Source organism: Anser cygnoides, chromosome 22 (genome assembly GCF_040182565.1).
Source record: "Anser cygnoides isolate HZ-2024a breed goose chromosome 22, Taihu_goose_T2T_genome, whole genome shotgun sequence".
Lineage (NCBI taxonomy): Eukaryota > Metazoa > Chordata > Aves > Anseriformes > Anatidae > Anser > Anser cygnoides.
Window position 1 is genome coordinate 3,581,068 of NC_089894.1, and position 27,640 is coordinate 3,608,707.

Consider the following 27,640-nt stretch of genomic DNA (forward strand, 5'->3'; position numbering starts at 1 on the left):
TAAAGGCCAGGAGTCCTGCCGCCGCAGCGGGTGCACCCGTGCACTGATGGCCGTCAGCATGCATTACCCCTTACCTGCCAGAGAGCAGAGCCTTGGGGCTGCTCTGCCCGCAGGTCTGGCCACCATGGACATGTCCCTGAGCTGGGCACGTCCCCCAGGCTGTTTACCCGCAGGCCGGGATGCAGGATGCGGCCCAGCAGCGTGGGAAGGAGCCAGTTCTCAGGCAGGCTTCTCCCAGCGGGGAGCGCGGCTGGAAAACGCTGACCTGCAGCGGGTCCGGGGCTATCATGCAAGCTCTCGCAGCCGTGGCTGAACACGCAGCCTCGTGCACAGGCTGGGAATTTTCCACGGAAATGGTTGTTCCCTGGGAACGGGGAATGTGCTGGGCCTGACCCTGCTCCCTGCGGAGCGGCTGGAATTACCCACCACCGGCCCGGCCACAGGGGCAGCCGAGCTGTAGCAGCGATGCAGCGGGTAAACTGAGGCACAGCCACGATGGTGGGGACTGTGGCTCCATCCTGGGCACGAGTTCATTGGGGCTCAGCAATGGGGTGTCAGGCAGGAGAGCGATCACATCCCAGCCCCCGCATCGTCCCCGTTTGTCCCCATCCCGCCTGACTCCCAAGGGGCCTTGGAGCGTTGAGCAACAGGCTCCCGCTGGGGTGACCCAGCCCTGTCCCCAGTGTCCCTGTCCCCATCCTGCTCCTGGTGTCCCCATCCCTGTCTTGTTCCCCATGTCCTCATCCCCATCCTGCTCCCAGTGCCCCTGTCCCCATCCCCACAGCATCTGACACTGTCCTGCGTGACATCTTTGTCTCCAAGTTGGAGAGACGTGGATGTGATGGATGGGCTGCTTGGGGGACGAGGAAGTGGCTGGGTGGTCACGATCAAACTGTTGAGGTCAGTGGCTCGATGTCCGGGTGGAGACTGGTGACAAGCGGTGTTCCTCAGGGGTCGGTATTGGGACCAGCACTGTCTAACATCTTTGTCAGCGACACGGACAGTGAAATTGAGTGCACCCTCTACAGGCCTGCCAATGACACCAAGCTGTGTGGTGTGGCCAGCACGCTGGAGGGAAGGGATGGATGCCATGCAGAGGGACCTGCGCAGGCCTGAGAGGTGGGGCTGTGCGAACCTCGTGAGGTTCAGCAGGGCCAAGGTCCTGCAGCTGGGCTGGGGCAGTCCCAAGTACAGCCACAGGCTGGGTGGAGAACGGATTGAGAGCAGCCCTGAGGAGAAGGACCTGGGTGTGCTGGTGGATGAGAAGCTCAACATAAGCCAGAAATGTGCGCTCTCAGCCCAGAAAGCCACCCGTACCCTGGGCTGCACCAACAGCAGCGTGGGCAGCAGGGCGAGGGAGGGGATTGTGCCCCTCTGCTCTGCTCTCGTGAGACCCCCCCTGGAGCCCTGCGTTCAGCTCTGGGCCCCCAGCACCAGCAGGACACGGAGCTGTTGGAGAGGGTCCGGGGGAGGCTGCGAGGATGCTCGGAGGCTGGGGCGGCTCCGCTGTGGGGCCGGGCTGAGAGCTGGGGGGCTTCGGCCTGGGGAAGGGAAGGCCCCGGGGAGAGCTCACAGGGGCCTGCCAGGGCCTGAAGGGGCTGCAGGAAAGCTGGGGAGGGACTCTTCGTTGGGGTGCGGTGACAGGACGAGGGAGAATTAAACGGAGGGGGGATGGAGACGAGATCATTAGGGAGAAATTCTTTACTATTGAGGGCGGTGAGGCCCGGGCCCAGGCTGCCCAGAGGAGCTGTGGGTGCCCCATCCCTGGTGGTGCCCGAGGCCGGGCTGGGGGCAGCCTGGGCTGGGGCTGTCACTGGAAGATCTTTACGGCCCCTCTCCCCCAGCCCGCCCCAGCTCCGCTGTGGGTGGGTTCCTGGGGACGGGGGGGGGTTACGGGGCTTCGCGCATGCGTTCCCCGACGCCCCCTTGCCCGGGCTCGGCGAGCCCGCCGCGGCGGAGCGGGGGGGAGGCTGGGGGGCCCCGCCGCGGCCATGAGCCGGAGCGGCGCGGGGTGGCGGCGGCGTGAGTGAGGGGCGACCGGGGGGGGAGTGGGGGTGAGGGGAGGCGGGGGGCTGAGGGGAGGCTGAAGGGGGCCGGGGGGCTGAGGGGAGCCGGCAGCCGCCGCCGGGGGGCCCCTCGCTGGATGCCCGCAGCGCCCCCGGCGCCCTTCGTGCTCTGGGGGGGGGCGGCCGGGGCCGGGCACCCCCGGTCTGTGCCCGCGGATGTCCCCGGGGGCACCGCGCTGGGTCCTGCGGGGAGGTCGCTTTTCGCGGCGGGTGCTGGTAACCAGGTTTTCCCCAGGAAAGGAATGGAGAAGCATCGCAGCTTCTGGTATTAGAGAGAAACGTGCTGGAGCAGGCGGACTTTGAAGCGGTTTCACGGCCCTCGGTGGTAAATTTGGCTTTTTCGTGCCATAAGAACTCGTATGGAAGGCGTCAGCTCCTAGTAACAGGTATTTTTTTCCTTTGAGAGGCACCAGCAGTGGCACTCCGGGCACTGACAGCACCCAGAGGTGGCCGTGCCGCTCACGGCTCGGTCTGGGCTGAGCCGAGCGTTGGGTTCCCCGTTACGGCTGCTGTTGGGACGCCGCAACAAGCTAAGAAATGCCTGGTGCCCTCCAGTCCTTGGCCAGGTAAACGCTTACAGCGCTGCCGACAGGCTCTTAGCCCCGTCTCAAGGCAGACCCGAAGCGCAGAGTTGCTGCTTGGCGTTTCTGCCTGCTCAGGGTGAACGCAGAGTGCAAGGAGAAAAATTCGGCCCCTGCGTCAGATAACGATGCTTTCGTTATGAAAGTTTTGGCCTCTGCTAGGCCTTTCACCTGTTGTTTTAAAATTTTGCAAGGATCACATTTGTACAGTTATTTTTAGTGTTTTGTTTTATTTTATCCAGTTCCCTTTTGTGCTGGGAGGAATCAATTCTGGCTTTCTGGCTGTTGAGACCTTGCTTCCTAGGGAAGTGCTAATTTTGTTCCACTATCCAATTGATTGCAAACAGGAGACTGTGTATAGATTTAATTAGGGCATGTACGTACAATATGGATTCTTGAGCAACAACGGGTAGCACTGGATTCAGCTCTTTACTGGATGTTTAGTTAGCCCTTACCAATAAGAGGGAAAACAAAACACTTGTGTTTTATAGGCAATTGTTCTTGATATTTCCGTGTCTCATTTCCATGCTTTCTGCACTCTGTAAGCCAAGGATAATTGGTAGAAAAAATTCCTGTTCCTTTTCTGTTAGAAAGCTGTTTCTCAGTGACGTTCAGCAAGCCTGCTGTCAGTGCAGTTACCCAAACCCACCTTTGTTCAGCTCATTGCAAATGAGAAAAAACGATGTTGTTGTCAAGACTTGTGGCTAGGAAAAGAAAAGGTGCCCTTCTCCTTGGCTTGGATTCTTTTGAAGAATGCACTGAAGTTGTCCATATGCTTTCCTGGGGGAACAAGTAAGCTCCGCTCTGATATATGAAGCTAGATACGTAAGGCTTTTCTTTTAAAGACAATTAATATACAATTACAGGGGTAACTTGAGCTTTATTGTACCGTTCCTCGTTCTTCCCACACAGCTGAACAGAGCTGAAGGATCTGCGTTAGCAGCAATCCTAAAATTCACTTCGGCGTTTGCGGTTCCGAGCGAGCCCGAGGGGCAGCGTTTGCGTTCCCTCTGCTGTCACGCTCGTGACTGAGGCAGATCCCGAGGGCGTGACCGTGGGTGGGGTGAACGCCTGCATATTTTCTGCATCTGACGGATGCGCAGGCTGCTCGCCGTCCGTCCTCTGCTTGCTGGTCAGCGGCAAAGCTGGTACCGAGCGGATGGCCCTGGCGTTCCCGTAGTTTGAACGCGGTGCCTCGCTGAGTGAAGTGCGGGCGGCCGGGATCTGGGAGCGGGCTCCGACCCTCCTGCGGCCGCCGGCTTTTTGCCATGCCTGCAGCTGTGACGAAGCCGTGGTGAGGGAAGCGCCGGGCGCGGAGCAGCGGTGGGGCTGAGCTGGTGCGCGGTGGGGCTGGGCACCGTGGCTGCGTGCTGCCGGTCGCTCGTGTTGAGCTTGGTGTCAGGCTTGGGAATATTTCTGTGGTTCCTCGGAGGAGCATCACCCTTCTGCAGTGTCTTTTCCCCTCGGAAAACAGTGCCCAGAGTAATGTTTCTGAATTGAAATGGCAAAAGGATGGGGCAAACCTGAACAACGAAAGTATTTTGTTATGCTTTGACATACGTTTGAAGGCTTATATTTAAGATGAAACCTATTTTATGAGACCATCTCTTTTTTTTTTTTCAACTGTGGAAGACCTGTGCAGTTAGTATTTGTTGTGGCTACTTGTCTTTATTGCCTACCTTCTCTCAGCGTTGCGTTTGCTTTTAAGACCGCCTTTACTGAGTTTCAATTCAGTTCAAACTGTGAAAAGTCATTAAAAAATGTAATGACTGGCTGTACCCCTTCCAAAGTGACTACCTTTAGGACTTAACAAAAACTTGCAATTTTAGTCTTATCGGTGATGCAACAGACTTTGGATTATTGGTAACAGAAAACATTTCTGTTTTAAAGAAAAAACAAGGGGACTAAGTGTTTTTTTAAGGTGATGCAGCAACATTGAGTGGTGTGTGTGTTTGAATTGACTTACAGGTGGAATGCGTGAATTACAGGTGAGGAATTGTCCTTTTCTGTCCGTTTTCTCGAGGGATTCCGTCAGTACCCATTCTTAGCCCTTCATAAGTGAATATTCTTGTTTGTTGCTTGGACGAAAACATCCCAGTCGTCACAGAATACATGCAGGTGATGCAAATATTGGGAAGTAACTGAAAAATTAGGGTCGTAGATTGAGAGCACTGTGGCTCACTTGGAACGAGTTAGAGAAGAGCCTAGAAGGGGTCAGGAAACGTGCTGAGGTGAAGGCTTCCAGCGGTCCTGTCCACTGCTCAGCAAAGAGAAGGCTGAAATCAAAAACCTGGTAACTGTAAGTGTTTGTGGGGAAAACAGCTGGAGCAGCAGAGTGGTCTTCGGACTAACATAGGCACAGCAAGGCTGTGATCAGGCTCCGGACAAGTTCTGACCAATTTAAGAATTCAGGAAAGATTTTAGTGCGTGCTTCACAGTTTCAATTTTAGACACAGTTTTTCTAAAGAATTTTCTGTGGTTTAAAAAGATAATTAATTTGGGAGTTGTGCTGCATAGGTGAAATATTAGAAGGATTCTTCTGGCTTCGCGTAGTTTTATATCCGACAGGGACAAGATTCAAGGGCAAAAATCTTAAACTGAAATCTAGTTGTTGGTGGAGAGTTTGCGATGAGTTTTTAATGTACAGAATTGTTCACTTAGTGATGTGTCGACTGCCAGCAACTCCTCGAAGTCCCCGAAAGTCCCCTAAAACTGCCTTTTTTTTTTTTTTTTACCATCCAGAGCAAGTCAAGGGTGAGGTCCAGAACACTTGTGGTGCTTGGAATTGTCTGTGGGTGTAGTTCTGACGCTTAAGACCAACAGAGTAATGTAGAAGCACTTTATCAGGAGTAATTTTATCCTGAAAGTGGCTCTGCTGGTGGCTGCGTTACGGACCGAGCGCCTGGGACGTGTGTGGGTCGGGTCTTGCTGCTCAGGAGCCGCGCCAGGAGCCTCAGCGCGCCCCACGCAGCTTTTACTGAGCAGCCCCGCTGGGGGTAAGGACGTGTTGCGGTGTGGTGACCCCTCAGCTCCTTCTGAAAGCAAAACGGCGTCTGTGGAAGCCGGGAAAGGAGAAACCCAGGCAGATTGTGCTCACCTGTTGAATTTTGGTGAATGTTCTTGAATCCGTCCACCAGTGTTCCTCCGGCGGTCACTTGTCCGCAGTCACGGGTGCACAGTGCCCCGTCCTCTGTAGCTGTACAGCTGTAGTTCCCGTTAACGCTGTGCTTTGTCCTCTTCCAACAGCTGTGACAGCAGCTGGGTTCTCCCATCGGCTTCGCCAACTCGTCGTGGTTTCGCTCACCTGCTGTGAGGTGGCGCGGGGCACTCGTGCCCCGAGTTTCCCCGCTGGGAAGCGCCGCGGCTGGGCCGGGCCTCGCTCCTGCGCGGGAGCCAACCGTGACCACGCGGGCTGGGGAGCTCGCTGCCCCTTCGTCCACCAGCGCGAGGGGATTAAATGCCACAGCTCTTACTTCGCAGCAGCCTGTCCAAAGCGCCGTGCTATAGGTAGTGACGGGTGATGAGCCGTCCTCTGCTGCTCCTTTTGAGGCTGGGAAGAGCAGGGAAATCACGGACTTGCTGCCTGCGCTGCGCCAGCAGGAGGGAGGCGATTTGCTGGCTGTTTTTCTGATGCCACTTCGGATTTTCACCAGCCTTTTTCTCCCACGTAGGCAACCAAAGCGAATTACAGCAGGTCCCTTGTTTGTGCTTTAGCCTGATTGCTCAGACAGGACCCTCTGAATGGTGGCACAGACTCAGGCGATGGTAACGATCATTAAACAGTTGGAGTAAAAAGCTGGGCGGATAACGGACCCCTTTGTTCCCCGCAGCTCGGCGGGCTCTGAGGATGGACGATGTCTCGCTGAAGGTGATCCTTTCTTCCCATGCTCCTTCCAGGGTTTGTTTTTCATCCGGCAAACACCTTCGGAGTGTCTCCTGGATAACAGGAGTTACTCCAGTGAGAAACATTTCCTTAATGCTTCCCATTTTTAAATATTTCCCCTTATGCTCGGTCTGGCTTTACCGCCGCTGGCCCACGTGAGGACGCAGGGACAGCAGCTACAGGTCCCCGCGTTACGGGCGTGCTGCTGACAGCAGGTCCCTGCTCCACGGCCACGTCCCCTTCTGGGGACCAGCCCCGTTGGCTGCGCTTCGTGCGGTGATGGAGGTGCTGTGCAGGACCCCTCCTAATTATCGCAGGACCCCACCTAATTATCGGCCGTCCCAGCTGCTCGCTGGGCTTCCTGTGGGCAGCGGGGCTGGAATTGCAGCACCCTGTACTCGTGCTACGTTTGCTTCTGACTGAAGCTGTGGCTAAGAATGGTAGAATGAGATAAATTCAGATTTTACTTGCTGTTCTACTTACGTTGCTCGATGTTTAAATTCTGCTTCTGGAAAGAATTACTCTTTCAACAACTAAATGATCTGTTCGCTTCCCAGTGTTTATCATCTTTTCAACTGACTGTTCGCTTTCTACCAGAAGCCACAAAAATGAGTTTATCTTCAAATTCCTTCTAGGAAGGGAAGACTGCATTGTTGGATTTCCTTTTCCGTGCTACTCCTACAATAAACACAAATCCTTATCACTGTGTGGGTAGTAACACAGTTCACTCCAAATTGCGGACTCTCTGGAAGATCTGGTTGGGATTTTTAAAACCTTGGGTTTCTTTGAAATATAGTGTGCCTTAATCCTTCGTTTTGAGCTAAATTGGTGTACGGCTACATGTGGCTGGGCAGGTAGGGTGCTACCAAGTATTTTTTTGGGTAACACTCTTCTGGAGGAAATACTGAGAATGGTAAATACTGCAGAAAAAAAATCCTTTTTCCTCCTGCAAATGTAGGTGTCTTAGTTCCATTCCTCCATAATAATTTCTTAACAATTACATTTCAAGAATGAACCCGGGGGTTTAAATAATAACACGAGATACAGGGCATTCTTACTCTAGAAATAAAAAGCTATGTTTGGAAACATAAATAGCGTATTTATGGGCAAAACTGTATGAAGGGAAATGCGATGGAAAATTTGAGTCAGATGAGCTGATGTATGAGGCATTTCCCTATGGAGTCATTGGGCTGAAAAATGTTTTATATGCCTAAACTTGAACAGATGTGTGCGCGCGCACAGCCCCCCGCCGGTTTAATATTAGCCGTTCTGTTTGGATCCCTGTGATTAATTTAGAAACAGAGCTGCTTTAGTCTGTTTTCCGGGGGCTGTGGGGTATTTCCAGATCATCCAGGTACTTAAGCCTGTGCCTAGCAGTAAATGTGCAAGCAGCCCGGTTATTAGGAGGATCTCTTTCGAGCTTTAAATTAGGCATGTGCTTAAACGTCTCGCTGAACTGGGATTTGTGCTTTGCAGAGGAGCGAGGGATTTCTCCCTATTAGCTTTCTTAGATGAAAATCATTGGAGCCAGCCAGCTTTTTGCCTAAATAAGGACACGATACCAGCTTTCCGCTCGTACGGATGTTAGTTCCACCTTTTTAGTTACACGTTTGTCAGAGGACAGCCAGGATTGCATCTGCATGACCCTGCGCGAGATGCTGTTGAGGTACGGAGAGGAGGCGTTCGTTCTAGGGGATGGGCACGTTTTGCCTGCTGTGCTTCTCAAGTACAAATACCGCGTTCAGTGGTGCCGGAGAGGTGGATGACAATAGCGCTTTGTGATTTTCCTTTGAGTACCTTGTACCGTGTTCCTCTCAGCCATTAATCTCCCTCTGAGGATTGTTTGATTTGCCTTGTAGGTGGCTGTGCATGCTGCTTCTCTCCTAAAAATCCCCAAAGCCCTCCCCAAAAAAGCACCGCACCGCAACCAGTTGGTTCCACTCTGCTTTTCCGATTGAGCTGAACTAATGGAAGATGATTTGGGATTTTAAAACCAAGGATAGCTGCGGTGTGCTTCCGAAGTAGGCGGCGCGCGGGAGGTCGGGCAGCTCTTGGGGCATAAGGGTGTGTTGAGTCCTGCGGTGACATCCCGGGGCTGGACAGGCTTGTAGAGCCTGGAAGGGCGATTGTATTTCTTGTGCGTGGGGATGCTTTCCCTGTTACCTTGAGGGGGAGTTTCTGCCTCCTTGGGTGCTCCGGGAGCCTTGCTGTTATGTTACACGGGTGGTGCTGTGCAGGTCGGGGGCTTGGGGTGGGTGGGTTGTGCACACCGGGCTGGTGCAGATGGTAGGGTGATCCTAAATGGTGTAAAAATTAAAATTATGTATGAAAAATGCGTGTCTTGCTGGTATGCTGTCTTGGACGCAGCATTTACTCCTGATTTTACTTAAAAATAGAAAAAAAAAAATGATTCTCCCACTAAACATTTTTTTTAGGTGATCAACAAATGCCTCAATTTTAAATAAAGCAGTCATTCGTGTACAAGAGTTCCTTTGGCTTTCAAATGCATAGCTGAACTATTTTTAAAAGGAGAAATAATTTCATGTTGGAGACGGATTCCCAGGATATTTCAGAAACAAAAACCGAAGCGCTCGGGAAGACGTACACATCGGCGTCCCGTGCAGCCATATGGCAGCGATCTTCCGAAGTCCCTGGCTCGCTTCAAGCCTTCACTCCCACTGCACTTGGAATCTCCACCTCTCTGGCAGGATCCAGCTTGATTTGTATTCCTCAGCCTGCTCTCGTGCTTTTTGCAGTCTGTAGCCAAGCCCTTATTGATCTGGGTGTCTGGAAGGTCTGATTCCCTGGAGCGCTGCGTTGTGGAGCTGCTGGCAGAAACAAATCGCGGCTGCACAGGAACAGCCGCGCCGGGGCGGCCGCCTGGCCTCGCGTCCTGTTGTGGCACCGGCCCGCGGTGGGGGCTGAAAAGAAAGCCCGACAGAAGCATCTTTGAAACCCCTCGCACACTTTGGCTGCTTTCTGCTTGGAGACTCACCCACTGCGTGAACAACTGTCCCTTTCTTCAGTTTTGAAGGAGCAGTGAGTAATCGACTGCATTCCACCTCCAGGCTACGCGGTTCTTTGCAGCTCCCTACCCTTTTGCCCCTTTAACCTTTTGTTTTTTCCCTCCTGCTCTTCCTACATCAGCCAGCGTGTGCCTGTGGTGGGTTTTGTCCTTCTCCGAAGCTGTTTGCTTCTGCTCTCTTGTTTCTGTGGCGGGGACAGCGTGGGTGGCACCATGTCTGGGATGCAGGGAACCACACACGGGGAACCATGATGCCGCAGCAGCGTGCTCTGCGCTCCCTCCCTTCCTTCCCCGATCCTGGTCAGGTGCTGGTCGCTTTCTGGAACTTGCTGAGCAGCGCTGGAGCTTTTGTGGAGCAGCCTGTCGGCCCCAGGATCTCTTTCTGCGCCAAGGTCAACTCAGGGCTCATCCTTTTGAGTGTGAAATAGGATTTTATTACTATTATTTTTGGTGTATGCATCACTTTATCTACATGCGATTTCATCTACCACTTTACTACCAGGTTACTTACAGCCATAATATTTTTCTGCTGTTCTTCACAGCTGCTTGCCTTCCTTGCCTGGGGTATTACCATCAGGGTACGTGGTCGCTGCCCGCCCTCCTACTGTCCCGTTGACTCAGATGATGGCCTGGTCCCAGCTTGTGTCCCTGTGAAACTGCTGTGACTCCCTCCCTTGCTGGAAGTGACTGTTTACTCCCACCCTTGTTTGTTATCTCTTGCCCAGTTGTTTATCCCTGCGGGGACGGTCCCTGTTCCGGTATGGCCTTGCGGATTCCTTGTGAGAAGCCTTTGAGGGAGCCACAAGTCTTGAAAATCAAAGTGGTCTGTGCTGCCTTCTGCGAGGCTGGGAGAAGTTCCCATTGCAGAAGTCTCAATGATTTTCTTTTTTTTCCTGGTGTATCGTATCTATACAGATACATCAGTGGTCCGCTAATTCTCGTCTGTATTTTAAATATTGTCAATTTTTCCTCGAAGAGCGCTGGGTTTGGGGGCCTGCAAGTCACCAGGGTTTTCTTTGTCTTACAGAAGTGGCATCACGCTCGCCTCCCTGCTGTCCCCAGGTACCAAGGCGGTTTTAGGAAGGTTATAGCCGGCTTGAACGTTTCCTCTTTGGTGAACACCACCCAGGGCTGGCAACCCGCTGCTCCTCAGTTTGGCTCTTTGTTCTGTGGCCTCTTTTTTTTTTCAGCCATTTCAGTGTCAACCAATTTGCCAAAGAGTCCCCAGAGGAACAGACGGGTCTGGTTTTGGTACCGTGAGTAGAAATGCGAAGAAGCCGTTCCACTTCTCCTGTGTGCCGCCGTCCCTCTACTAGCAGCACAAAGAAGCGAGCCTGCTCCGGCCGGTGGCTTCCTGCAGGGAGGCTCCCCTCGAGGGACGCCCGGGATGCCTGTGGCTCTAGCAGTGGTGGGACAGAAGCTGCGGTGGTCGTGGGTGAGCCGGATGGCAGCAGCGTGGTGGGGCAGGTACCTAAGGAAGGGAATCCACGAAATCGTCGGCAGTTTCTTGCTAGGAATTACCTCGCTTGGCGGCTAACCCCCCGTTTCTCCGAGTGAGCGAGAAGTGATGCAGCTCGAGCTGCTGGAGCGTCCTTTGTGGTGGGGGTGTTTCCGAAGGCAAGCTTGCCTCTGCTAGAGCGCGGTTGGGCCGCTTGTGCCTGCCGGTGGTCAGTGCTTCAGAGAACTGGTAAAGCAATCGCAGGAGTAGTTTGTGACGCATCCTTGAGTATGTGCTGCGTCAACTTGTGAGGCTGTGCCTGCGTTTATCGCCGCGGCATCTAGCGTGCTAACGTCTTTTCACTAGGTTGTATATTCCCGTGAGTATTTTATTCTTGTAATGCCACTGGGAAATTACTTGTAACCAAACTGATGGTGAAGCCTTAGCCAGACTTGGGAGTAAAATGGTTGTCCGAAGACTGCAGAGGCCTCCAGCCGTTGTCTGAAAGGAGGCTGTGTAGGTGTAGGGTCTGTTCTGGTATGCTCTGCTTTCTATTTCTCTTTAGTTATAAAAAAAATAATCAATTTGTATAATCCTTTGCTGTTATAGGTAAGTTTCTAAGCAAGGTCTTCTAAGGCCAAACCGCTTATGCTGCTGCCCGCTTGGTGCGGAGGTGAAGCTGAACGCTGGGTCTCGGTGGCTCTGTAGGCTTGCGAAATGGCAGCTGTGTGCTGTCTCCCAGGCAGAGCTCAGAAGAGAGCACGTACACCACAGGCAGGAAGCTCATTCTTCGACTAACAAGGTTAGGCTGAGAAGTGACCACCTGCCTAAAATCGTGAAAGCTCAGAAATAAGAAGCTGGGGGAAGTTCAGCATTGCTGGGCGGTTCTGGCAGCAGTCAAGGTGCTCTTCTCCGTCTCCCGCAGTACCAAAGCGCAGCACGGGCCGTGGTCTGTCTGCACTCGAGCACCAAGCTTTTCAGTATGCCGTCACATCTACAGGTCCACGTGCCCGATTTAAGCAGTTTCCCTGCATTTGGGAGGCTAATGTGCATCGCAGGTGCTGCCACTTCTCATAATCCTCGTTAATAACGAGCCCGATACAAAGTACGGCAAGGTAAAGCAGGCAGTTGCCCAGAAATGAGCTGCCTGCTGCTTTGTGCTTGGGTTAGCGCATCTTCTTCCAGGAAGCACAGTGGGAGAAGGGCTTCTAGTTCTTCATAAAATTCAAGTTATTTGTGGCTGTTTTCAGGAAGGCAAAAAAAAAAAAGTTGGTGTGCGTGTTCTGGCAGCTCACGGCCGCTGTGATGGTTGTGTGAGGAGCAGCGTGGAGAGCGCGATCTGCGCTTCAGCTTCCTTCCCAAGGGGTCTGTAAACGTACTCAGGTCTTTCAGGGAAAATGACAATTTGGGGCTTCTTATTTCACTCTAGGAAATAATTTCCAACAAAAAAAATCGCTTAGTAAGTTTCTATCCACATTAACATTCTGTATTTTTTGTCTTTGGTGAAATAAAACTGTTCAAACTCCCATTGAACTCAAGCCGGAGTAAAATTTTAGTTACAGTTCAGCAATCTGCTCGGATTCACTGCGCTCCTTTTCCTCAAAACAAATTGTACTGAAAACGGATTTACTGAAACAAACTTTCCAATTATTTCTGCAGCTTAGGAGGTTGACGCAGCAGGCAGTATGCGACAGAAGAAACAGTTTGCCTGACGAGCTTGTGTTTTCGCCGTTACCTTGTTCTAGCGCAGAGCTTCCTCTTCGCATGGCTCTCTGGAAGGAGCATCTGTGGGATCTGTACCGCGCTCAGCCACGTGCAGGCTGGACACCCGGTCATACCGAAAGTGCTTTTGGAGGTCTGGTGAGGCGCTGGGGTTCTCTGTCCTTGGCCGTCGGTCAGCACGACCCTCGTGCGTAGCTGCGGTGTGCCGGTAACTTGCAGTAACCGACGGTGAGAAGGCGGCCTTCTGGCTTAGCTGGCTGCTGACAGCTTCCATCCTCCTGAGGTTAGCGCTTTCTGCCTGAGGAGCCTCACAGTCGTGTGAAGTCACGGAGGTCTGGAAAGCTTTCCTGCCCTTCGTCTGAACAGGTGGGAGGCCCTGACCAGGTTTAGCAGAGCTAATTTAAGTGCGGGACATCTTGTGAAGCAGTCTCTGGTAAGGATTTAGAATACATGTTCCATTGCAAACTCCTCTTTTGCCTTCAGAACATCTTTTTCTGTACAGCGAAGTCACAAAGCTGCCATTGAGGAAACAATTACATGGATTTGAGTGATGCCGTGGTAGGGAGAGGTGGCATCTCTTGCTAGACCAGCTGACAGAGCTGGGAAAGAGCAGTCTTCTTGGAATCTGGGTCACAGTGAAGCCGCGGCCATTCTTAAATGTTGCAGAGTGACTGATCGGGGGCGTTGTGGCAGACAGAGTCATGGCACGGGGTGTCTCTTTTATTTGTGTGTCATTCACGCCAGTTTTTGTGGCTTCTTTATGAAGCAAGCACTAGCAGAGTTCCTTTTTCCTGCCATAATACGGTGCTGGGTGAATTAGGTGTTCATACCCATTCCATTGTCTCCAGCTCAGCTGAGAGCCTCTGACTTACAGGAGCAGACAGAATTGCTCTCTTTTGGCTTCTCTCTTTTGTTTTTCCCCTCGAAATGGCTGTGAGAGTGATATTTGGGTCAGCTGCCTCGAGTGTGTCATTTTCTTTTGACACTCATCCCTCTGAGCGTGTAAGAGGAGCCTGGTGGGGAAAAGCTGTGGTGCTGTTGGCTGCAGTGGAATTAGGAGTGGTTAGAGGGGTTTTGTGGTTATTTGAATCGCTGATCACGTCACGGTGGGGAAATATCTCTGATGGCTGCCCGAAACGGTGCGCGGGTGAAGACGGCCAACCTCAGCCCTCGCTGCGAGGGAGGCAGAGGGACCCTGTAAGTGCTCACACGCTCGGGCACGTACAAAGGTGGCTGCCCTGCAGCAGCACGTGTCCGTCTTGCAGGGGTGTTTCAGGCAGGGCGTCGTGCTCCGATTTGCATCCTGAGCATGCAGATGGTTCTGGTTTGCCTGGGGTCTGCTCTTCGCCTGTTTGCCTCCAGTGCAGTCCCGCGCAGTGGTGCTGGGCCTGTCTGTACAGGAGCTGTTGTGGGGTTTGAAGGAGGATGCTGTTTTTCTCTCTGAAAGGAGCTTAATATCCTGTAGTGAGCTGAACCTGTAGGATTAGTCAGCAGGTGTGTGCAGTAACCCAAGCCTGCTGTCACTTTGGAGTGCTGCTTGTCACTCGGTACCTGGCTTTTGCGCTCTGCCCCATTGTATTGCTTTTCCATCCTTGCCCTTCCACTGCCCGTAGCTGTTTATGCTAAAATAACTGCTGAGGGCACAGGTGTGATGGGCTACTAAAATGTTAAAAATACTGTACTGTTAGGTGTTGTTTATATAGCACCGCACGTGGTGTGTCGTGGGTGACTGCACAGCAAGCAGCCCAAGCTTATTTGGGCACTCAGCCTGCACTGTGGATGGAAAAGGTTTTATGTCCCCAAATCACTTTCCTGTGTATTTCAAGTCCCTGTAAAACGTTTCCTCTGTTACATTCTTTCTTAGAGGAAAAACAGCTTTGCTGCTGTGGTCCCAGCCTCTTCTCGGTGACACCTAGTGCAGGGACTGCAGGTGATGGACACAGATCGAAACGCAAGAAATTCCACTTAAAGGGAGAACAGCTTTTTTCTGTGAGTGTGGGCAAATGTCGGAGCCGGCTGCTCAGAGAGCTCCTGGATTCTCCATCCTTGGAGCACGGGACGTGTCTGCGTTCGTAGCCGTTGCTCGGGAGCCTGCCCTGGAGCTCTGTTGAGGTAGTAAACTGAAAACAGATAGAATTAGTAGTTTAAACTGCAAGTTGGCAGAATATTGTAACTTTTTAGGGTAATGCATACTGGCACAAGGAAAGCTAGAGATCGTCAAAGTATAAATGAATGACCGAGGTGAGCGGGTGCTTCTGTTGCTTAAAAAGAAGCTGTCACAGCGTCGGGCTTGTTGGGCATTTGGCATGCTTATCTCCGAAACATTTCATCAAGTGGTAGCACTTCATGTCCTGAGCCAAGGAGCACGTGTTATCTCATGGAATGGATATCTAGCTGGGAGCAGCTCCTGGCGAGAACTTCTTGGTATTTGGAAGATGAGTGCTGAGCATCTCTGATCATCTCTTGGAAAAGCCTGCGGAATCCATTTCGTGTGGAATAAAGGGAGCCACCAGCTCAGCCAGGAGTATTTTGTAGTCCTGACTCCATCCTGGCCCAACTCAGCAATTTGGTTAGCCATTTGTGTTGGTAGGAACAGTCATTCTTGAGGACACGCTGCTGATCTCTGGATGTTACAAGGGTGAGCGTAGCAGTCCCTGGCTGTGCTGTGTGCAGACAGCCCGGTCTGGTTCAGGTTTTGGTTAAACACTTGGCCTTGGTCTCTAAACACCAGGCTTGGCTGTTCTCTCTAGTATGGCTTGAGGTCCAGATTCAATCTTTTCTCAAGAAGAACTCGCCCTTTTCAAACCCTGTAATGCCTTGTTTTCAATGTCTGACACAGGGAAGGAGTTCGTGTACGTTCCCAACTCCTATGCAGAGAAGAACAAGCACAGCAATGCTGGGGCCCAGTGCAGGGCAGAGCCCGAGTCAGTAAACGGTGGTGAGCCTCTGCCAGTGCTACATAAGGTCTGCTCTTATAGGAGCTGTTCAAAACCACCTGGGCTTCACAGGCTTAGATTACATTGCAAAGAAATGCTTTGAAGTGTGTGAGACTCAAGAGGCATTCAGACTAAGGAGAGTGCTGCAGAGAGCTTGAGCAGAGTGAACCCGGTGGCTGTTAGAGCTCCGGCAGCAGTTCTTCATCCGTCGTTACTCCCAGCCCATGAGCTGCATGAAGGGAGAAGGCTTACTGGCACACAAGCCTCGGCCCGGTACCGCGCTGCTACAGCCCAGGTTTGGTCTGAGGCTGAGCCTTCCTGCCCCGAGGATCGAGTGTTTCCTTGCAAAGACTGTCAAATGCGCCGTGTCTCGTTGTGTAATCTGCTGACCGGTTTATTTTCTCCATTATTATATTTCACATCAGAGCGCCAGCATCACCTGGGGCTTGCTTCTGAAGTTTCTTGGTGTCTCACATCAGTAGGACGGATCTGAAGAGCAACTTCCTCAAATTTACTGCACATCTGACAGCTCTGTCCCGAGCTGCTACAGAAATGCCCAAGTTGGGAGCTCGCTGTACCACCCTGCAGCTGATCCACCTCTTCCCCACTGGTTTGAAGGGCACTGAATGCTGAGCCTGTATAAGGGACACAGGCTGACAGGGACCCAAAAGCAGGACTCCAAAAATCCCTCGAAATAACAGAGACTCGGCAGCTCAGCCTCCGTTTTCGATGAAGGTTTCCAGTCCCCAGTGCACCTGAGTGGGGCTTGCAGCTTGTCCTGTCCTCGTGCTGGAGCTGCCCCGATGGGCGCTGCTCTTCGGAAGGGATTTCGTGTGCGCCGAGGTGTCTGCCCTGGAAATGCCGCGTCCTGGATGCTGTAGGTGAAGTAAATGCTCGTTCTGGCCAGCACGAAACATACAACGATTTTGTTTGAATTGTGTCACTGCGGGGGAGTGTTGCTAAAATTGTCACTTGGCTTTCCATGTTAGCACTACCTAGAGGGCACTCTGGGGCTACTGGAGGGTCATGTCTTAGCTGCACATTCCGGTTTATCTTTAAGCTGAATGCTTGGGTGGGTATATGTGTGTTGATTTTCAAAAAGATACGTATTTGACATCTTTATTTTTCTGACAGCACAAGAATCTTATTACATCTCCACCTCCTACCCGCATTTCAGTATGCTGTTTATATTCCGCATCGAACGTGCGGTCTGATCATTCGACGAGGGGGTTTTTAGGCTCGGGGGGGTCGGTCTGGGGATCAGCAGAACCTTGTTAACGTGCCTGGGATTTGAAGGCGCTGTTCAGAAGCTGTTCCCAAATTGACATTGATGCCGTGGCTTTTTCGGAACTGCTCTCTGTTCTTTGCCACCGTGAGGCTCACGAGATGACTGGGTGCTTCCAGTTACTCGAGAAAGCGTTGTGTTTTGTCCAAAAAAGCACCACCAGGCTTTTAACTCCAAAATGTTACGTAATGCAGATTTAAAAAAAAAAAATAAAAATCAGTACGGTCGTTTCCATACTATTTTTCAGCTGCACGGTGCTGCAAGCGCTTCCTTAAAACATAGGAATAAAGGTAATGGCGTCTGAGCGTGCCTCCTTCGCGAGTGAGGGAAGCGGGGAGCTGTCTGGCCGCTGTCACGCAGGAGGATCCCCGCAGGAGGATCCCCGAGTCCTTCCCCTCGCCCCCCGGGGAGGACGGGCGCTGGAGCCGCTGGGAGCGCGGGTGGTGGCGGCGCGCTGCCAGCCTGGGTACGTGGCGGGCTCGTACCCTGCCGGTGCTGGGTCTGGCCGAGGCTTTCTCCCTTCTTAATAGTGAATTCTGACTTGTTTCCCAGGTTTAAAAAAAAAAAAATAAATGCAAAACTGCTGAGCTTCCTCAAAAATTGTAAATGATGCAATTTCTTACATCTCAATGTAAATGAGATTTGAATGAATAATGCTAATTATTCATTCATCCTAATTCAAATCCTATTTTAATTAGCCTGTGGGCCTAATTTCACTTTCATGCAGCATGAAACCTCTTTTGATTATCAACAGAATTGCCATGCGTTTATTCTTGATTTTTTTTCTGATCAGCACACATCTTTTTACATTGCTTAAAAACAAAACAAAACAAATATTTCAGCAATAAATTAATCAAATTTAATTAGGATGACACGGTAGGATATGTTTTAAGGAAAAAAAAAAAAGTGCTCCTATAAGAACATTCCCTGTAATGATCATCTTTTGGCTTCAGAGGCTTTCTCCTATGCCTGCTGTTTAAGCGAGGTGCCGGTGTCGTGCTGAGGGTCGGTGGCATCGAGAGCTTCGGCTCCTGCTCTCCCCTGGGAGCTGGATCTCGGGGTGAGAAGGAGCACGGGGCTGTGCCGTGCCTCAGGTACGTGCAGGGGAAGCTGAGCTGGGAGCTGAAGCCCCGACTGGGGTTGGCCGTGGTCGGGGAAGGGTCTCGCAGGATTTGCCTGTGCGCCCTGGCAGCAGCCCGCCAGCCGTGGCCGAAGCTGGGTGTAGCTTCCTCCTGCCCATGGACATCGCGAAGGCGTTTTGGATTCAGAAGGGGTTTGGGATTTGGAAGGCTTTTGGGATTCGGCAGCCTGTTCTTCAACCCTGGCTGTCGCACGGCGCACCGAGCTATCGGTGCCGTACGTCACGGGGCACGGAGGCATCGCAGGGAACGTTTCACAAGAGCTGCTCTGGGCCAAGCTGCCTCCACTCCTCCTGTCCCTGCTGCGGCTTGGTCATCTCACCTGGCGACAGGACTTAAAGGTAGCTGAGTAATCTGCCATTCAGAGGCGCGTGTTTTCTTCCCTGACCGCCGGGAGGCTATTACAGCTAGATTGGAAAGCAGGAACGAGGTGAAGCTAATCCCGTGTTTAAACACATTCAAAAGCACACATGGGCTGGACAGGGGAAGCTCCACATGAGGGGCTGTTCAGTGCTTGTGTCAGCGTTTGAGCAACAGGGATGTGGTAAATCAGCTCGGAGATTTCCTGCAGTGAAACTGTTAACTTGAAAATGATTTTTTTTCCCATTTGCCTGCTCCAAATTCTTCCTTTTTTTTTTTTTTTTCCCCCCTTTCTGGATGTCAGTGTCTGCTCGGAGCTGGTGCACAGAACTTTAATTCACAGGAGCCAGCTCGCTGTCAGAGATAGCGTCGTGCTGTTTGCATCCCGCGTCCTGTCTGCTCCAAGGAGCCGCCTCTGCTCTAAGTGCTGGAATGAGCTTATGACAAATACAAGGAGTGAAAGTCTCTCTCAAATGCACTTTCTGGCATGACTTAAATTAGCTGAAATTGCTGACATTTTGCCTTTTTCAGATGTGTGTCAGTGTCCATAGACTTTTGCTTCAAACAATGGAGAATTATTGAGTTAAATGTTGCCAGAACAACAGTTCTGGGAGACACTAAGTGTACATTAGGTGAAGGTTACTGCAGTATATCTGGGTCCTGCAGTACACGTGTTGTAGAGGCAGAAATATGTGTTCTCTAGCCTTGGCTGATCTCGCGAAACTCAAGAATTTTAAGTGCCTAATCCTGCTTATAACTTTTTTTCCTGTTACTTCCCATTAGGATGGGCCGAGCACCTCAGTAGAACAGCGGGTTAATGCCAGGTCGTTTCGCTTGAGCCTAAAAGACAAAGAAGGTGCCAAACATTCTTTGCCAGCTGGTGGATTTTCCCATATTTGTATCAGCAGCGCTGCTCTGGACTGAAACTAAATTTGGAATAAATGACACTTTGCTGTCAAAGAGAAACAGAGCTTTTCAGCAACTTCAAATTGTAGCAGTAAGAGCTCTCTAATCAACAGAAGTCTTGGTTAGTAAATGCACAGCTGGTATGGCTTCCTCACCTGAAGGCTGTGGTTAATCGAAACGTAAATGTCTACATTGTCGGTGTCTGTACATTTGTGACGCCAGTGATGCCGTCCTCAGGTAGAAAACATACCTTGAAAAGGCTGACGTGTACCTCGAAAAACGTGGTGCAATCCCAAGGTAGCAGCTCATCTAAAATTCAAGATTCAGTTTCCTCTCCCATATGGATACAGCTCTAATTTAAATCTTCTCTGCTAGCAGCCATCCAGGAATGAACACTGCCACCTGAAAAGTTAAAGGCTGGTTCCTGCCTTTAGTCCAAATTAAAACCAGCAACAGTGTTTGTTTTTGAGTTTGCTCAGTAGCTTCCTTACAGAAAAGAATTTGGCCGTGATGTTGTCAGTGAGTGAAAATTAACCCTTTTTTTTTTTTTTGCCCTCATTGCTCAAACATGTCAGCTAGCAACGTGCGCATGCCGTTGCGTGTTCTTGTTTGTTGCCTAGATTGATAAAGCATCTCGGTGCGAGTGGGAGTGTTGCGGCTCTTAACTCTGTTCCCCAGATTTGGACGCAGTTTTCACTTGAGCTCTCCGTTCAGCGTATGGGAGTCTCCTCAAGCGCACGGTGTCTGCAGCCTCTGCTACCCGTGTTGAGTCCTAATCTAAGTGAGCCACTGGGAAATGCCAAGCACGGGGGGCTGAAGCAGCCTCTCGCATCTTGCTGTAACGAACGTAGAACTCAGGGTTGCAAAGCTGAAGTCAGGGAGCTTTCTGAAACAAGGGGTCAGAGCCTGAAGCCTGGGCCTGGACCCCTCTGGTCTCTTTTGCCCATTAAAATGCTTTTTTTTGGCAGCCAGTTCTGTCTGGCATAATGGTAACATAGTTGCCTACTAAGAGCGTCGATTATAAGCCTTAGGTTGATTGCATGCTCAATTGACAGACACTAGGTTAAGTGAATCACCAGTAATCCGCCCCTTTCTTCCCATGTTTCCCAGCTAAACAAATTGAACTCTCTAAATCTTTCACTTTCAGGCATCCTCCCCATTCTTCGGATGGCTTTGAGACTGCTACATTCACTTTCTGACGTTTAAGCAACTTTTGAAGGATGCAGACACGGGCGCTGTATGCTGTCTCGCTAACAAGGAGGTAAGGTCACCCTCCTTGCTCCTGTTTGCATGTTACACCACCAAGGATTGCATTAATCACTTTTGTTCTGTTGCCAGTGCTCGTTGACACCCTTGCCCATTAGGACCCTGACTCCCTTTCCTATTAACTGCTGTCCAGAGTAACTGCTCTCTTACTTGTTCTTCTGCTTAGCTCTATGTCCTTACATTAAGCTTGGCTAAAGCATTTTTTTGTTTCGGTGGACTCAGCCTCTCAAACAATGCATTTTTTCGCATCACTGACATTCTTATCTTTGTCAGCCTGCAAACTTCTGGGCCATTTGTGGATTTTGTCAGCAGCCATTTTCTGTTCAGGGGAAAAAGCAGACTGGTTGCCAGGCCTGTTTCTAGCCTTTGTAGGACTCGCTGTAATTAAGAGTGATTGATCTTTGTTCTAACGTGGGAATCATTGTTCAAGATCTTTAACTTTAATTCTCTTAACGTGTGCTTTTTTAAATACTGTATCATGCTATCTTTTTCTCACATTATCAAGAAGTAATAAATCAAACGTTCTACAGAGCCCAACCACATCATGCCCGTGCTGTTGCCTTTTCAATGAAACGTTTTGTTCCGCATTGATTGCATCCCCTCAAATTTCGTTACATTGCCTGTGAACAACTTCGTAGTTGTGTGGAAGAAGTTGAATAGATGTAAATCTTAGTTTTCTTTCAGTCTCCTCAAATTTCTCTGCTATAAGACCAAATAGATTTTAAGATTAGAGTGCCAGAGATTTTTCCAGTTCTGGTTTTAGAACTCCTTTAGAACTCCTTTTTTAGAACTCTTTCTCCAGACTTCCTCTCTTGTCTCCAGCATCTGAGATTCCTGAGGGCTGATCTTAGTAGTAAAGACTGAAGAAAAAAGGCATTCAGCAACTCTGCCTTCTCCATATCATTTGTCACCAGGGCACCTGCCCCATTCAGCAGTGGGCCGACATTTTCCCGTCTTCCTTTTTCTACTGATGTATTTGAAGAAGCCCGTCTTGTTGTCCTTGACATCCCTTGCCAGATTTAATTCCAGCAGGGCCTTGGCCTTCCTTGTCACATCCCTGCATACTCTGACAGTGTCCCTATATTCCTCCCAAGTGGCCTGTCCTTTTTTTCACATGCTGTAGACTTCCTTCTTCTGTCTGAGCTTCACCAGGAGCTCCCTGCTCACCCATGCACGTCTCCTGGCCCCTTTGCTTGCCTTCCTGCTCATAGGGATGCGCTGATCTTGAGCTTGGAAGAAGTGATAGTCGAATACTGACCCCCCTTCCTTCCAGGGCCCTAACCCATGGAATTCTTCCAATTAAATGCCTGAAGAAGACAAAGTCTGCTCTCCTGAAGTCCAGGGTCACAATACTACTTTTTGCCCTGCTTCCTCCTAGCAAGATCCTGAACCTTTGACCAAGTGTTCCTCATTTTTTTTTCTGACTTGAAAATTTCTATTACTGTTACATCTTTAACATCATCAGAGGACTGAAAGATATCCCCTGTGCTATAGCAATGTCAAATGGTTCTTTCTGTTTTACCAGTTTTACTACTTAAAGCACCAGGTAGGCCCGTAGTGTTGCTAGCTTTTTGTTCATTGTAATACTTCACAGTACTCCCAGCTCTGAGTTTCCACTGATAGTGGTGTTTGTTTTTTTTTTTTTTTTTATTGTTAAGATTACAAACTTATATTGGTTGCTCTCTAATAGGTATCTTCTTTAACTAGATTTTCCTTCCACTGTCCCAGTGGCACTACGAGATACATATCCTAAGGTCTTCTGTGCCTTAAGTGAGACTGTTGGCCTCCCTGAGGGATTGAGCCAAAATAGAGTAGTTTGACCATAAGGTTAGAAGTGAGTTGTCACTTGGGTCACACGCTGTCTCTGGCTTAGACCTGCAGGATAGCATTGGTCAGGTCACAATCTGTGTAAGGTTGTCCTGTCCTTAAAACAAAGATAATAGCAGTTGCCTGCCTCTCAGGCTTTGGCTGGGCAATTCGTTTCTGCCTTGCAGCAGCTGGCACTGCTCCATAGATAGAACTGTTTCCACTGTCTATGGTGGAGGCCAACACTGCCAGCTCAGACTTCAACAGCTCTTGGATGCCTCCACGCAGTTAAAACAAATGCTAATTTCAGTGATGGGACATAGCCAATGGTGCCCATAAAATTTCACAGGAGCTGAGCTTTTGTTCCACTGTATTTAGGAGATTTCAGCCCGAAGTGTAAATGTTATTTTTAACATTTGAAACACAGAGCAGCTGTGTCTTTCTCTTCTGCTTGGAAATAGCTTTGAACGCAAGTTTTGTTTGTGAAATGGCAGCTAACTCCTTTTTTTTTGATTTATGTATATGTATAGTGGACTTCTCAAAAGCCTGCAGAGGAGACACAGGATCTTCAAGCAAATCCTGGCAGCTGGAGTTTCCCGATAGCAGGTGATAGCACAAACAAAAGTTGTGTGTTTGGTTGTAAAATTCTAGTCTAATTCTCTTAATTGAATATTTGCGGCATTTAGGCTTAAGCTGATAAACTCAAACATCTGGGGATTTTGTTTGTTTGTTTGTTTTTTAGATAAAATTATTTGACCACCATGAGTTGGAGTTTTCTGACCCGTCTGTTAGAGGAGATCCACAATCACTCAACCTTTGTTGGCAAAATCTGGCTGACAGTGTTGATTGTATTTCGGATTGTCCTAACTGCTGTGGGAGGAGAATCCATTTATTATGATGAACAAAGCAAGTTTGTGTGCAACACAGAGCAGCCTGGCTGTGAGAATGTTTGTTACGATGCTTTTGCTCCTCTTTCGCACGTGAGATTTTGGGTGTTTCAGATCATTCTTGTAGCCACTCCGTCTGTGATGTATTTAGGCTACGCAATTCACAAAATTGCCCGGATGGTGGAACACAGCGAAGCTGACAGAAGAATCAGAAGTAAAAGCTTCTCAACGCGCTGGAAACAACACCGTGGCTTAGAGGAAGCTGAAGATGACCACGAGGAAGACCCAATGATGTACCCAGAAATAGAGCTGGAAAGTGAACGGGAGAACAAAGAGCAGCCGGCCCCTGCCAAAGCTAAGCATGATGGCAGGCGACGAATTCGTGAAGATGGACTCATGAGAATTTACGTGCTGCAGCTTCTGGCAAGGACTACGTTTGAAATTGGATTTCTTGTGGGTCAGTATCTTTTGTATGGTTTTGAGGTCAGCCCCATATTTGTGTGTAGCAGAAAGCCGTGCCCACATAAGATAGATTGCTTCATTTCAAGGCCAACTGAAAAGACCATTTTCCTGCTAATAATGTATGGGGTGAGCTGTATGTGTTTACTTTTGAATGTCTGGGAGATGCTCCATTTAGGATTTGGCACAATCCGGGACACATTAAACAACAAGAGAAAAGAGCTGGAAGATTCTGGTACTTACAACTACCCTTTTACTTGGAATACACCATCTGCTCCTCCTGGCTATAACATTGCCGTCAAGCCAGATCAAATCCAATATACCGAACTGTCCAATGCCAAAATGGCCTACAAACAGAACAAAGCCAACATAGCTCAGGAACAGCAGTATGGAAGCAACGAAGAAAACATTCCTGCTGACCTGGAAAATCTGCAGAGGGAAATTAAAGTGGCTCAGGAACGCCTGGACCTTGCGATCCAGGCTTACAACAACCAAAACAATCCCAGCAGCTCCAGAGAGAAGAAGTCCAAAGCAGGCTCAAACAAAAGCAGTGCCAGTAGCAAATCAGGAGACGGAAAGAACTGTGTCTGGATTTAACGTTGGCTGAGTTTATATATTGTTTTTTTCTCCTAGTTTATCATAACCAGCAACCCCTTGAATAATGGCTTCCATTAAGTAAATATTTGGTTCTGCTTATTTTCAGGGATACCGTTGGCTAGTGATTCAAGCTCTAAGAAAGTGTTTATACGCATATTCTAGGATTATAGAACTTTATTCTTCTGCCTTCCAAGCCAGGAGACAAATAGGTATATTTAAATCATTCTCATTGAACGGTTTATGCTGTATGTACAGTATTATAGTACATTTATTATGCACAATTTTTGTATTTGTACACTGGATCTCTGAAGTTACACATTTTTATATTAATAAGGAGAAAACAGTAGGTAGTTGTTAGCATTTTGCTAGTTTTATTACTGTGGTCCGCAGGTTTGTTGTTGTTTTTTGTTTGTTTTAAATGTAAAAACTTTCTATGCTGCATTTCAGAAGTGCCTTGAACATGCACACAGCACAGAGGAGTCTCCAGTTATCCAGGCAGCCCACGGGTGCCAGTCACTTCATAGCAGAGCAGAGAAAGATTTGGAAAACATCTGCTAATGGTGCTCTTGACTGTATCTTTTACAAAAATGATGTGCTACTTACAAAACGGAAGTGTCAAACTATAGCTATTATGTGCTACATTTTTTTGTCCTATGGAAAATGGGGGAAAAAATGCGTGTGTGTTAGAGTACTTGTGTTCAGAGCAAGCCTGTCAGCCATAATGCAGAGTGGGGTCAGACCTCCCTGCAAGCTTTATTCAACAGGAGGGAAGAGAGACTTCAAACTCCTGTAAAACATTCAGAAAAAGTAAACAGAAACTACTGTATTCAGTAATTCCACATATTTATGTGATATCTACGGAAAGACGTTTCTGAGGTCTCTTGTTACGTAACACCCCGCTCCCCAAGGGCATCACGTTGTTACAATACCTTTTGGGTAAGATTTTTGTATCTTCCAGAGTAATCTGGTTAGAAGGAGTCACGTTAATTTTGTTTCTCGATGCATTACATTCAAGAAATAACCTTCCTCCCCCCACAACCCCGTACACACAAGCTGTCTGCACAAGTTCTATTACAAAGCCCTTTCCGAATATGAATGATAATGCCTTATTCCAGACCCCTCTTCCTTCCATTATGTCCGAGGAACTTAGTTCAGACAGAGCAATATGTATAATTTAGATTTCTGCTTGAGAGACCAGTCAGATTTGGCATTCTGTGGTTTTGGCATTAAACTTGAATTTATAATTAGAAAAAGGGGAACGCGGTATTCACCGCTTCTGGCGGTGTCTTTTTGGCAAGGATGAGCATTAATATCTGAGGGATGCTGGTAAATGTGTATGCTTTTTGCTACTATTTATAATGTGTTCAGGGCCTTGCTCTGTTTCCTCTTCTGTTAGTTTTTTGTGTATTTAATTTATTTTGGGGGCCTGCTTCCAGTGGGAAGGGGACTGTTCTGTTTCAAGGCTACCTCAGTCCGTAGTGCCCTTGTTACGGTCTGACCGGGAACGGGACTGAGAAGTAAAGCTACACAGAGAACGTGTAAACCTGTACTCCATTCCCGTCTGCAGAACAGCTAAGCATAGGCTTTATGTTAAATATAAACTAAGGATAAACAGGCATGTGCTTGCAGTTATCGTCTACCCAAGCACTTGCTGAAAATAGATATTTTGCTGAATTGTTTTCAGTCTGTTTTTGCTCTGGGACACCAGACAGTCGGAGTGTCCAGGCATAGATATCTCTCCCTGCTATCTCTCAGCTCTGCTTTAGAGGGACGTAAGTGTGCCCAGAGCCAGTGCAACCCTCCACAGAACGTCAGCAAGAGCTTATCCAGTTTGCCTCCAGCAGAGAGGTTTGGAAGAAAACTTGCTTTCTGGCTTTCTGTTTAACAGCACATCCTGGGCTCTGTGCTGGGAGAGGAGTAACCTCTGAATTTAACGCAGAGAAGTTTCAGGGTGATGTCTTTTAGATGATAAACTCAGTAAGTATATACCCACTTCTAAAAGCTGAAGTGGAGTTTCAGGCAGGGATGGCTAGCTGGTGAGATGGGACTAGCTGTGCGGGGTGAGAAAGTTTATTAATAGTGTTCCTTCAGTTAAACAGGAGTCTGAAGAGAAGTGTGCCGCCTGAGGATGGGCAGAGAGGCTTTGCCAGCAAAGAGCTGCATGTGATGGAGAAGTTGGGTGAAAAACATGTTGTCAGAAAGTACTAGGGAAAGACGTTTGGAGCCTGGAGATAAACACAGATTCATGGCTACATTCCACTCATTATCCCGAGCACTGCATCTCACTTGTTCTTTTCAGCTTCCCAAAAGGGTTACGTTGCCCTTAACCCCTTGCGGTGGTTTCAGAACTCCCTTTCATCAGCTGAATGGCAAGAAGCTAAAATTCTTCCCCCCTGTTGCTCTCTATGCAAACTGCATCAGTGCAGCCATTTCTTGTTAATGGCATAAAACCTGTTTGCAATCAGTTCACAACAGCTGCTTCACCTGTTGTTTGTATTAGCCCTTTCCTAATTCATGATCTAAACCATTACCTGCATAAAGTTACCGTCTCAGGTCAGTCCTGTGAGCTTTTGTCCAAACCACTAAGTAATTCTGTTAGCAAGCAAAGTGTGTAGAGTATTTCAATCCCAACACTAAGTTCATTCCAAAAATACAAAGTGATGGATCTGTTTTTATTACTGTTTTGTTTCCATTTTAATTGTGTATAAAGTGCACATTTTCTTTGAAACTGTTTGTTGTTAGTAGAGGATGTATGTTGAAGCTCTAACCGTTCATGTCTGTGACTGTATTCAGTTTCAAAGTATTGGGTTGGATTTTTTTCCTTTTGAAGAAATGATACATGCATTACTTGAAAATGCTCTCTTGTTTTGGCTTAATGTAGCCATTCTGAAATAAATATTCAGAACAGTTTTTTGGACAAAGAAAAACACTGAACATAACTTGAGTTTGTGTTGTCATTCTCTGGTTTTGGATGCAGTTTGGAAAAAAAAGTATTAAATCCAGTGGATTACTGAACATCGTCTGAGATGACTTCTTTTTCCAACAATGAATATGCTTTGGATATGAGAGTGAAGAAGAGGGGTATTTCAGTGATTTGTATTGGAACACAGCTTGAAGTTTTTTAAAATTTGACCTTGTTCAGTATAATAAAGAGCCTTTCTGCACGTGAATTGATCTTCAGTGACAAGAACAATTGAATTTAAAAAATAAAAGTTTAAACTTTGGAAGTCAGACCTTGGAAAGGGTACCACTCCTGAAAACACAAAAATCTGCATTTATGCATA

The 27,640-nt window shown here is 49.0% G+C and overlaps 1 protein-coding gene across 9 annotated transcripts; it reads left to right on the forward strand.

The window, feature by feature from the left end:
- The first annotated feature begins 1,890 nt into the window (after positions 1-1,890).
- On the forward strand, positions 1,891-27,371 carry GJC1 (gap junction protein gamma 1). 9 transcript variants are annotated; one of them, XR_007158237.2, is made up of 5 exons: positions 2,694-3,941; positions 20,489-20,602; positions 22,944-23,019; positions 23,156-24,565; positions 24,804-27,371. XR_007158237.2 is itself a non-coding variant. In XM_048047837.2 (5 exons), the coding sequence occupies exon 5, from the start codon at positions 23,175-23,177 to the stop codon at positions 24,354-24,356; it is 1,182 nt and encodes a 393-aa protein (XP_047903794.1). In that variant the 5' UTR covers positions 6,541-8,196; positions 8,966-9,569; positions 20,489-20,602; positions 22,944-23,019; positions 23,156-23,174; the 3' UTR covers positions 24,357-27,371. The 9 variants fall into 9 exon arrangements, 8 of the variants coding, with proteins under 8 accessions (XP_066837963.1, XP_047903795.1, XP_047903789.1 ...); XM_048047837.2 differs by lacking the exon at positions 2,694-3,941 and adding exons at positions 6,541-8,196; positions 8,966-9,569 and having other exon boundaries at positions 23,156-27,371; XM_066981862.1 differs by lacking the exon at positions 2,694-3,941 and adding an exon at positions 1,891-2,022 and having other exon boundaries at positions 23,156-27,371.
- Positions 27,372-27,640: the final 269 nt, after the last annotated feature.

Bases quoted from the DNA above. Each gene is read 5' to 3' on its own strand.
- GJC1 (XM_066981862.1), top strand. From the start codon at position 23,175: ATGAGTTGGAGTTTTCTGACCCGTCTGTTAGAGGAGATCCACAATCAC.